The sequence below is a fragment of the Lytechinus pictus genome, chromosome 11 (genome assembly GCF_037042905.1).
Source record: "Lytechinus pictus isolate F3 Inbred chromosome 11, Lp3.0, whole genome shotgun sequence".
Lineage (NCBI taxonomy): Eukaryota > Metazoa > Echinodermata > Echinoidea > Temnopleuroida > Toxopneustidae > Lytechinus > Lytechinus pictus.
Window position 1 is genome coordinate 23854701 of NC_087255.1, and position 12500 is coordinate 23867200.

Consider the following 12500-nt stretch of genomic DNA (forward strand, 5'->3'; position numbering starts at 1 on the left):
ACCATTATCATCATCTCACCATCATCACCATCACCATCATCATCATCATCACCATCATCAATATCACATCTACAACCATGCATCATCACCATTGCCACCACCCCGACCACCAACGGCCACCACCAATATCATCATTAGGGAGTTTTTGCTTTTACTACGCAGAAACTCTCTACAACGCACCGATTCTTTTGAAAATGCAATTAAAATCACAATGGAGATCTGAGAGCCTTTTGTCGAAAGTTGGTGGACTGGGACAGCAGATCATCCGAAGATTTGCCGCGGAAGAACAATTGCAAATATGTCGTTGTCCAGAGTCAAGAGATTCCGATGCTGTCACGGTCCACCAACTAAGGAATTGGTCCGTTTTAGAGAGTTTCCTCCTAAGAAATGCGAAAAGTCCGGATATCATCATCACCACCACAACCATCACCACTACCTTCACTACTACCACTACCACCATCACCACCAAACACTACCATCATCACCCCTCTTACTCCTTACCCTCAAGCTTCTTCCTGAAGATAATTCGAGTCCAACCATTACTCCACTGGACACCCATAGCAGCCACCAAGCTGTCCATACCCCCGTAGAAAGAATCAAGGCGGGGCGTTGAGCGGTCACGTGTGTAGTAGTCATGGATACGGGTTAGGTTGTCATGGGTTACCATACCAATAGTGATATCCATGCAGTCCATAGGATGCAGACGACTTCCTGTTAAGTCACAAAGGAAAAAGAAATATAATAATCAAGTTTATATCATAACTTTTCTAGAGAATACCAAGTTTGGTGGAGTAGATATGACATCATTACTATTATCATTATAATTATTATCATTATAATTAATATTATTATTATTATTATTATCATTATTCCTCTAAACAGGATCAAGTCCGTATTTTTCTTGAATAACTCTGCTCTAACAAAAAGCACCAAGTAATTTTAAGTGCAACTAAGAACTTTACACCACTAATGTCCGAGAGTCTTTCTTGTCAATCTGGTTGTACCCAAGATAGCTGCCTTCTGAATGTCGTACATCCAAAAATGAGGAGAGATCTTGGTTATGCAAGCTTGGTTATTATTATCATTATTATTATCATCATCATTATTATTATTATTACGACTATTATCATCATCATTGTCATTATGACCATTATCGTTATTATACCGAATACAACACTCTTATGTCTATGGCGTCAAATTTGAGTCAAAACGGCGTCAATGGGAGCAAAATCTGATTTTAGTTAAAGTGACTCAGATTCATGACTCAAAATAATAGATACTAGCTTATAATTACTAAATCGAGGAAAAAAATAAATATCTGATATATTCTGGAAATTTCGATGGATATGCAATTCCAAATCCGAAATTGCAGAGACTGTGAAACATCAAATATTCTGAATCAATTACGCTTTAAATCCTTGAGATTATGTTAATTATCATAAATATGGAAACACACAAACTAAAACAAATGATACTTGGCAGCTTGGATTGTTAAATTTTGAAGTTGTGGATATTCGACCACTACTACAGAAGCAAACCAATATTTTTTTTATCGTTTACAGCATTGATCTGCAGAAGATGAATAAATACACAGACAAAATGAATCACTAGATATCGTTTATTAGAGACTGGTTATAAAAACAAATGCACAATTTCTATAACAAAAAAAGTATCAGCCAAATGTAAGATTTTAAAAGAATGACCCCAGTAGCGTTTATATAACTGTTATTCCAGAATTTGTCATCATAACAAGTTTTGTGGACCCTTTGTCTACCTGGTTCGGGTTCTCCTTCCGGTTCTCCCTCTGGTTCTCCTTCCGGTTCGGCTAAAGACATAGAAGGAAAATAAATGTATTAGTGTTTTCTTTAGGGTATGATTCGAAATGATACGCTTTAGGCAATCATAATGTGTGAATGAAATAATATTTTGATGACATGAGTCCAGGTTTCACGAACGAACGGAGGAACTGCAAATAAAACAAGATGGCTGATGATCGTTCTCAATAAAACATACTGACTGCGATAACAGTAATTTCACCCATTAAAATCTGAGTACAAAGACACGACCGGCATAAAGCCAAATATACAGACGGCACTGACTGCTATATGCCTTTGTGCATTTCAATTGTGATGACGTCCGTATAGTAGTGGTATGATTGTGGGGTGGGGGCGATGACAATAGGGAACTGTCTTTTTGGTGTTTAGTAAATATATTATTTACATATATAAGTCTTTCAGACCTTTTTACCATTTTTTCATGAGGTGACCATCCACAACATAATACCTTTAAGAACCAACTAACACAAGATTCCAAAACACTGGAGTATAGTTGCGATCTTATGCTTACGTTCTGCGGTACCCTCAGCAGCTGGTTCTGGGGTCGCTTCGCCTTCGGGTTCGGGGGTGCCTTCCGCTGCTGGCTCGGAGGTTCCTTCGGGTTCGCCTTCGGGCTCGCCTTCGGGCACGGGGCCTTGCCCGACGATGCATTGCCAAGCTTGGTCATCGTCGTCTTCGTGGTTGTCACGGACCACTCGAACCCTGACCTCGTCCGAGGCTTGACGTCGCCGTCTTCCCTGTATGGACATTGACCAATAAGATCACTGGTCATTGGGGGCGGTCCGGGTATTCAGGGCCACGTTTCATTAAGTCTTACAACTATTTTAACTTTCGAATCATTGCAGCTACCATGGTAACAGGGCTCAGCAGCCAATCACAATCAAGAATTCCATGGTAGTTACAATTATTTCAAAGCTACAATAGTTGTAAATGTTTATGAAACGAGCCCAAGATTGGAGGTTATACTGCATTTTAACACTATTATCTTTACCTTCATACTATTTATATCTTCTTCCTTCTTTTCCGTTTCTTCATTTCTCCTCCATTTTCTTCATCACTTGAAAAGAAGATGGGTGCGGTCGTCTATGCCCCCTCTGGCGCCTCCCTTGTTGATTATAGGCCTACTTGGACCTATCTAATTCATTTGACATTGATTATAATCAGTGATCATAGGACGTACCCTGATCAATTCTCTCTAAGAAGTGGGCCCCGTTTTTTTTTTCAAGATTAGAATAACTTTCAGAATGCATGAAAAGGTTCACATCTACTGTAGATCTGGTGCCCGTTTCATAAAGGACTTAGACCTGTTGTAACTGCATTTTTATGCGCCATTGTGGCAACTACCATGGTAACGGGGCTCAGCAGCCAATCAGAATCAAGGTTTCCATTGTAGTTATCACGATGGCAAAGTTACAACAGTGGCAAGTCCTTTATGAAACGGGCCTCTGATGTGCTTGATTTTCACCGACAAGTTTACTCTGAGCCAATCAGATGCAAGGATTTCAGTAGCTTATAACAATATTTAGTGAAAATAATTTACTGAAAGTTTCATGAAATGCTCCCCGATCATTTTGCTTTTCCAACTTTACTGACATAGCAGGAAGCCCGCCAGTCCGTCTCATAAATACTTTTTATAATAAGAAATGCATGGTTTTCATCTCAAATTTACTATCAGCCAATCAGATTGAAGGGTTTCAGTAGCATTTAACTGTCATAGTAACTTTTTTTTATTATAACAATATTGATGAAACAGGACCCAAAATCACAGTCAATACAAAAAAGTTATTGGATGTATTCTTACAAATCAAAAGGAAACTCCTAGGGGTTGTAAGACAAAGCTAAACGATTGACTTGAGTGATTGGTTGCACATAATTATCAATGTAATTAATTGTATTATGATCAACCAAAATGATCAATCGCTCAGCTTTGTGCTACCGGGCCCAAGTGCGGAAAGTTAAAATTGATCATTGTGAGTTTTTGAAGGTAGAATATTATCACGATCACGGATACAAAAGTCTGTTACACACAGGTTCAAAGTGGAGTGAGGCCAGCCAAAGTCCATTTCCAAACTGTGTATGTAACAAGGGGATTAGCAGCAAAAAGCCGGACCGAGGCCCTAAAAACCGAAACTCACCAACGCAGGTTCTGGTGTTGCTTCTGCTTCCGCTTCGGACTCTGATTCGGGTTCACCCACCGCGCCTCCGGTGGTGTAATGGACTGGCCAGTTTTGGCAGCTACTATTAATGTCTGCGGGATAATTGAAATATTGAACTTGATTAATGTGACACCCAACACCCACTAACCTGCATTGGAAAATGATAATGTGCATATTGAAATATACAGCTATTGCAAATCGATGAGGAAGCAAGCAATCAAAACAGTAATTGCAATTGAGGAATAAGGGAAGGAGAGAAGAAGGAAAGGAAGGAGGAGGAAGGAGGAGGAAAAAGAAGAAGAAGAAGAAGAAGAAGAAGAAGAAGAAGAAGAAGAAGAAGAAGAAGAAGAAGAAGAAGAAGAAGGAGAAAAAGAAGAGGAGGAAGAAGAAGAAGAAGAAGAAGAAGAAGAGGAAGAAGACGAAGAGGAAGAAGAAGAGGAAGAAGAAGAAGAAGAAAAAGAAGAAAAACAAAAAGAAGAAAAAGAAGAAGAAGAAGAAGAAGGAAGAGGAAGAAGGAGAAGAAGAAAAGGAAGAAGAAGAGAAAGAAGAAGGACAAAGAGAGAGAGAGAGAGAGAGAGAGAGAAAGAGAATTAAGACGGAAAAGCATCAAGACGAGGTAGACAGAGAAGGAGAAACAAGAACAGGAATATTTTAGGTATACTTACTTTGTGGTCTCCATCCGAAACCTACCCAAGTGGTACTCATGGCATCGATAGCAATTTCAATCTCATCATTCTACACACACACAAAAAAAAAAGAACGAATAAAAAAATCCATCAAGTGAAAATTAAAGCCTTTCATATATGTTTTCGTAAACTGGCAAAAGATTTGGTTAGTGTTTTAGTCATTTACAGTTACACATATCCTTAAACTGGAATGACTGGACTGGAACGACAGTGGCGTATATTTTGAAGAGTCATTTTGAAGATTCTATGTGGGAAAATTTCTTAAAAACCCTAGTGAGCGAGCAAAATTCTTGACCTTTTCAGAATGGCAATAAAGTTTTGTGACAGATATTTACAGAATATCAAACAAATAAAATCATATCTCACCCTAACTTCCCTTTCGATTTCTAATTCCTATTTTTTTCTAATTTTTTCTTGGTCGTTGAGTTTTATTTTGTGGTGGTGGGTCGGCTACAGAGCCCCAACTGTTCGCAAATCATGATACGAAATAAAACGTGTTATTATAGTGGATGTATTCATTGGGTGGGAATCCCGAAGAAAATAAGAATAACATATTTTTCTCTTCTCTTTTGTTAAAGAACAAGTTTGCCATTTCATTGTTCTTCTTATCCCCTTTTCATCTCTTGTAAATAATGTAGTGTTTGGGGGCGTTCCTCTCCCCGTCCATGTTTAGTACCACCCTATCAAAACTCTTCATGACTTGTGTTTTTTAATTAAATTAGTCCATTCCTCACCTCAATCACTTTGTAGTACAAGGTATATCTCGGGTTTACATCTCGGCGGAAGTGATTCGACAGGTCATAGGTCGCTGGATTGGCGAAACCCGATGGATTCACTGTTAGTCAAAATTAAAAAAAAAAACCAAAACAATGAAGATAAGAGTAAATATCAAACAATAATAAAGCTTTTAGTTATTGCTCAATACTACTTAATAAAGAGTAGAGTAATTAAATCAATCCATTTACAAGCTTGCACTTTGCTATCACGTTTAGTTTTTAGAACGTAAATTTGTAAACGTTAAGTTAGCGCAAGGTGTACATTCTCTTTTTACTTTTGAAAATATGACATTAGTATTCATCTTAAACATATTTTACAAAGAGATCAGAAGAGGTGATTTAACAAAGTCCAATCATTGCTTACATAGTTTAAACGCTATTAAAATGATTTAAATATTATGCATTTGGACTGAAATTTGAACGGTAAAATTTGTTATTTTCTTCATAATACACCTATTGCAGCATTACCAAGCAACATTTGCTTGGTGTAATTTGTTTTAAATACAAAACTGTAATTTTCAACTACTTCGGTGTTAACAGAACCACATAAAAAAAAAAACCACATCAGTGTTAAATTCAAGGTTTTAATTTGACAACAAATTGTGAAACCATTACACATTTTGGTTGTGATTCCAACACTAGACCTCTCTGGTGTTATGTTAAATCTTAGTGGTGTAAGTGAACATCCGTGGGTGTAGTCCTTTCACAACATGACAGGTGTTATTCACAACACCTGAACTTTTACAGTGTTAAATTCATAGACCTTGTAAAATATAATTAACTCCTTTTATTCTTTAATATTCTAGCAATCTTTGCCGAAATATACTCTCGCAACACTATCTGGTGTCAAGTCTAATCACCCGATTTTTTGCAGTGTCAAATTTTAAATTTTGTGAAAGAAAATAAATGCCTCTTACTATTCATGCAGTCTTTGCCGAAGTATCCCTGCTTGCAGAAACACTGCCTCCTGGGATGGGTGGTGATACCAAGGTCAACGCACTCTCCCCGGCTTGAACCTCCACAGTTATCTTCGTTGACGCACTCATCTACAACAACAACAACAACAACAACAACAACAAAATTGTATTTTATTTACTCTCTAGATTATCATTGTATATATGTTTCATCTCATTCTTGCTGTAATGTTCTGTATAAGGGGCCCCTCTCACAAGCTCTGCTTCTATGTGATCCCAAACCAACCATGTATTCTCATTTTTTTTTAAAACTGTAATATGTCTCTTGTTTTGATTGGTTTAAATAAACTTGAACTTGACTCATTCATTATTTCGGTTGATTGAAAGAAAATTCTCTGTTAAATCGGAAGAGATACCGATACCAAACCAACTTGAAATTGTTATTCTCAGTTGGTCTAATGCCAATTCGTCCTATTACCAACTCGTCTACTATCATTAATTTTGTCTACCATCAGTTCGCCCACTATCCACATGGTCTAATTGCAATTTCATCCACACACCATTTCGTCTAATAACAAGTTGGTCCAATGGCCATTTAGTCCATATACCATTTGGTCTAATTGGACTAGGTGTTAATTGGGCGAAATAAATGAAAATAAGATGGAAATTAGACCAATTGGTTACGAGACGAAATGGTCATAGACCAACTGGTGATAAGACGAAGTGACGACAGGACCAATCGGTTAATGGACCAAATAGTTGTTTGATGAAATGTTGATGGACGGAATTGCATTAGACTAAATGAAGGTAGACCATGTGATGAATGGACGAGTTGGCAATACTTGTAGACGAATTGGCAATTTACCGTTGAAATGTTCAAAAGTATACACTATACAGTATTAAAAAGAAATTACAAATGCATCATGTATGGACAAAAGAAAGCAGAAACGACTTCATGGGGAAAAATAAGACAAGATTTCAATACAGTTCGATTTGATTCGATTTATTGTATAAAATACACTGTAAAATAATCCGAAGACCGGCATATACAAACTTCATAAAATATTACGATTACATAAAGCGAATGAGTACTTCACAATAATTATTAACAGAAGTGTAACACAAAAGTATCAAAGTTATGACAAAAGTAATACGATGAGATATTGCACTAAATGGCCGAATCTAAAATAAATTTATAACTCCAGGTAACATGACCAAATAAATATTAGAGATTACAAAAAAAAACATAATTATTTCAAGTGATTGTCGATAACATATAAAGGCATACAATGACTCGGGTTCTTGCGACTAAATAGCGCCATCTGTTTTTTTATAGGAGAAAACCTATCGATAAAAAAGAGATTTTATACAGAGACAGACTTATATGAATAATATGTATGGGTATCAACATGAAATTGTAGACGATGAAGTGTCACCATTGCTGATAATTTTGTTAGATTTCTTAATTTATGCTCATTTTCAGTTCACCAATAGTGCGAAGATATTGTAGTATGTTCTAGTTATGCGTGACTGCACTTATTACTTGAATCTAAATTTAGTATAAAATGTTACTATCAGTTTTCTTTTGCATCGACGTTAGTCATTTAGATTTGTATGATGGAATATTTTTAGTTTTATTGATTTGAAAATTGAGAAAGAAATGAAATAAATACTAAATAGTTCTGGCTAAGTCTGACCGAATCCTGCTGTTTGCAAACAAAATATGCCACAGTCACATTTATGAAACAGACTCCCGGCCGATGATATGTCATTGGAAATAACGTAATAGCTTTGATCGGTCTGGAGTCGGTTACACAGGTGTGACTGTAACCGAATCGGATACAGACCTACTTATGGTTGTGATCGTGACTCGCCAAATTGGGACGACAGACGTACAACCTATGCGGTTTCACTTATACTATAGAGGTGACTATTTGAACTAAAATGCCACAATACTTGCTATTTAGGGCAGTCCTTTTTTCTGTTCTATGAAATTCAATGAAGCAATATGTCAATATAATGAGAGGAAGATGTCTTTTTCAGTGTCATTATGAAAAACAAGGTCATTGATTTCGAATAAAGTGACAAAGGTACCTGTTTATTAAGAGCACGCAAAAGATGAAGGCTATTAGTGAGCGTACCAAACTGGAATAGGGGTTGTTTTTAGTTATAATTAGAAGGAAAGATGATGGGCACAGTACAATTATCAGTGATGTAAAGTGTGGAGCTGTGCATGTGACACGAGTTTGACATGGCTAATAATTTTCCCACAGAATCTTCAAATAAATTAAGTTTCATCTTAGCTTTGTCTATATCATCTCTTCTTGTTAAGCTATTTTGATTGTTTTAGTACTGAAATCAACAATGAGATTATGGTACATTAAAATATCTAGACATCTGGAAAGTGAAGACATTTTCCATAATTTCTTACATTCATATAATTGAAAATAATTAGAAAATAATGTAATAATAATAATAATAATAATAACAATAATAATAATAATAATAATAATAATAATAACAACAACAACAACAACAATAATTATTATAACAATGATGATAATGATAATAATAACAATGATAATGGTAATAAATAAATTCGATGCTTTGCAAAGGATAAATAATGTTTTATACTGTTCGTAAAACGAACTTTTCAGCCCTCATTGCTTGGCGACCTTATACACCAGTGAAATATAAATAATGGATAAATTTCAGTCCCCTCTTTTAAAAGTATAATTAGTTTTATTACAATTTCACATTTTATAAAAAGAAACACTGAAATCAATTATAAAAGAAAATTCACGCGTGGGTGAATGGTGACGGCGCACGTATCCACGACCTCGGCGTCTAAATATAATTCATACAAACAAATATGACTGTGGACTAACGAAGTTTCGAACATTACATGTGAGAACTTATCAATTAGTTCTATTCTTGCAATTTTAATTAATGCCTCGTTCCCACTTCCGTGCGATAAGTTGCGAAAGCCACGATTGGCCTTTCGTAATTGATCGCGAATTTTTTTGGACCATTGAAAATTTTCCTACGATCAATACGATTGCCACGACTGATCTGATATGATCTGATACGATCTAATATGACCTGATATGATCACTACGATTGCCACGACTGATCTGATACGATCTAATATGACCTGATACGACCACTACGATCACGTTACGATTGATAGCGCATTTTGAATCATGGTGCAAATCGTGAAAGTGGGTACTATGTATGTGCCAAAGTCACACAGTCACTTACGTTGAGTTACGTCCGCCGCGGATAGATACGGATTAGTGGACGCGACATGGACGCAACCATCCGCAGGGTCGTATGTAGACGTAGCTCTTCGTAACGGATCCGTAGTGAGACGCAGAATTACGGCGCCAAGCCTGCGAAATTTTGTAATGTTCAAAATTTCGCAGGGAGTCGCCACGGATGCTGACTTCCGCAAGTCACCGTTAATGAACGTAACAGTCCATAAATATACGTAAATTTCCGTAGCTTAGACGCAGACTATCCGTTAAAATTTTTACATCGCGTCCATTTGCGTCTACCGTAAATATTCGCAATAGCCCGAAGGTACTCGTATCCAAACACTTACGTCCGTTTGAAATTGAATTGAAATTTAATTTGAATCGAACTGAATTGTTTGTAATGTTTTACATATTTGTCGATTTGTGATTGTATTTTTGCCATTTTTAAAAACTTGAATCGAAAATAAAGTCTACCTTGTTTTTAGTAAGTTCAGAATTTTATTAAAATATTGCATTTGAAGGGTCATTACTGTGGAGGTATACGCATACATTCGTAATTCCCAAGCTTCGTTATTCCGAAGGTTCGTAATTCCGAAGGTTCGTTAGTCCGAAAACGAAATGAGGTTCGCAATTCCGAAGGTTCGTTAGTCCGAAAACGAAATCGGGTTCGTAATTCCGAAGGTTCGTTAATCCGAAAAAGAAATGAGGTTCGTAATTCCGAAGGTTCGTTAGTCCGAAAACTAAATGATCAACTAACCTTATTTCGTTTTCGGACTAACGAACCTTCGGAACAACGAACCTTATTTCGTTTTCGGATTAACGAACCTTTGGAACAACGAACCTTATTTCGTTTTCGGATTAACGAACCTTCGGAACATCGAACCTTATTTCGTTTTCGGATTATCGAACCTTCGGAATAACGAACCTTCGGAATAACGCCACAAATGTTCGGATTAACGAACCCTTTTACGTTTTCGGATTAACGAACATCGAGGTATAGGCAATTTACGTGTTTCGGAATTACGAACCTTCGGAATAAAGAACTTTGGAATTACGAACCTTCGGAATTACGAAGTGTAACCGAGGTATAAGGTTATTTTCTCAAATTCACTGTTTGGGCAGGGGATGTTCCGAGACTTGTTCAGAATTATTCGTAAAAATCCGTAACTATCCGTAACCTTCTGCACCTCTCTGTAAATATCCGCAAGTGTCCAAAAGTATCCGGAAGGTTACGCAAGTCGAAAGAACAAATAACGCATCAATTCGTAAGATTATCCGCAAGTGGACGCAAGAATCCGAATCTAGACGTATCTATAAGTATCGTCTGCATCTTTTTTCTTAGTTATATAATTTTAAAAAATGGTGATGGGAAGGAATCCGCGGAGATCCGCAGGAAATTGACTTTTTTGGGGCGCAACGGTGGACGCAGAGCACTGTGTGACTGCGCCTTAACAGGAAAAGTAGGCCTATACATAAAATAGAATCGCCAAATATTAAATATACTTTAATTGAGATGCTGCTTAACATCTTAAATCAAATGCACTAATTCAAAACATGCTTGCCTATTCTTTTGACTAAACAGCTGCCACGCCATGCAACATCTACTTTTGAACGCCTATTTGTTGATTTTCATGCACCTACTTAACATATAAATAAGACATTTGAAAACGATGTTGCAAATATAATGAATTCACATGTGTAAAAAATTACTTTGAATGCAAAGTCACTTAATTGCATGCTCTTTATAAAAAAATCATTTGATTTGAATAATTTTTTTGCAGAGATAATGAACCTACCAGCAGAAAAATGGTTATGCTTGCGAATTCATTGAATTGCATGTTGTTTATCTAATTTCTATAGTAACTTGTTTGATCATTATTTTGCAAGGGAAATACTTTTAAGTGACAAATAATGAAATACAACGACAAATAACCTAGGCGATCATGGATATCGCGAAATGAAATGGTCATAATATTAAATTAGATGAATTGAATGTGAAATTGAGCGGGAAAACACACACACACACACATATATATATGATAATAAACAATAAAAAATAACAAAGAAATATATATCATTGTGCATAGGGTCGTTCAGTTATGCAAAATTACATAATCATTATCATTTTTACATACGAATTGAGTTTAAGCTTTTGTTCCAAGGGAAAAGTACCAAAGAATCCGTATGTTACCATGATGATATCTATACCACGTTTTACAATTTTTTTATGAGGTTTCAATTTTTTTTTTACATTAAAGGAAGGAAAAACAAAGCCCCTTGTTTTTTTTTACTATATCTATATTTTAAAATCATCTTTATAAGGCTTCAGTGAATTTATGCTTCAAAAGAAAATGCCATCACCATGGAGGCGGTATAGAAAAATCCATTATTATGCTCTTAATTGCTGCCGTGTTCGTGCCTCATTAGGGCGAAAAGTGTATTGGTTTCTCCTTGTCTCGGCTTCCATAAAATACGTTCCAACCTCTTCTTGTAGAGTTTTAAACTTGGGCTGTGGCATTGTGGGGGAGGGGTTGGGGGAGGGAAATTCCTAAAGGTGACGTCATTATATCATCTCAAGTAAATGAAAGGAATAGTAATAGTTCTAAAACCAAACCCGCTCTCTTATTTTTACTTATATTCCGCCCTTTACCCTCTTCTTTCATTCCTTGAAATATCATTGGGGTAATTGTCCCAGCCTGTCCCAAGTACGCTTCTTCAGATTAAATTCCCATGCTTAAGAAATGGGGAATATCAAATGGGCTGGTTTTTAAGGGGCTACGGATACATTTTGATACCTTTGGAGGTATGTAATAGGATCCTGTATCGTATGGTAGTCTTGAAATATATACAGTTTAAAAACACGACTGAAATCAATT

The 12500-nt window shown here is 36.4% G+C and overlaps 1 protein-coding gene across 1 annotated transcript in view; it reads right to left on the reverse strand.

Annotated features, from left to right (window-relative positions):
- The window catches only part of LOC129272000 (uncharacterized), a 45997-nt gene that overhangs the window by 7975 nt on the left and 25522 nt on the right, over positions 1-12500 (reverse strand). Inside the window, exons 6-12 of the mRNA XM_064107064.1 lie at positions 6371-6499; positions 5412-5512; positions 4657-4726; positions 3971-4083; positions 2347-2572; positions 1775-1825; positions 502-711 (exon numbers count right to left, since the gene is read on the reverse strand). Coding sequence (XP_063963134.1) covers positions 502-711; positions 1775-1825; positions 2347-2572; positions 3971-4083; positions 4657-4726; positions 5412-5512; positions 6371-6499 — 900 coding nt within the window. The remainder of the gene's footprint in view (positions 1-501; positions 712-1774; positions 1826-2346; positions 2573-3970; positions 4084-4656; positions 4727-5411; positions 5513-6370; positions 6500-12500) is intronic.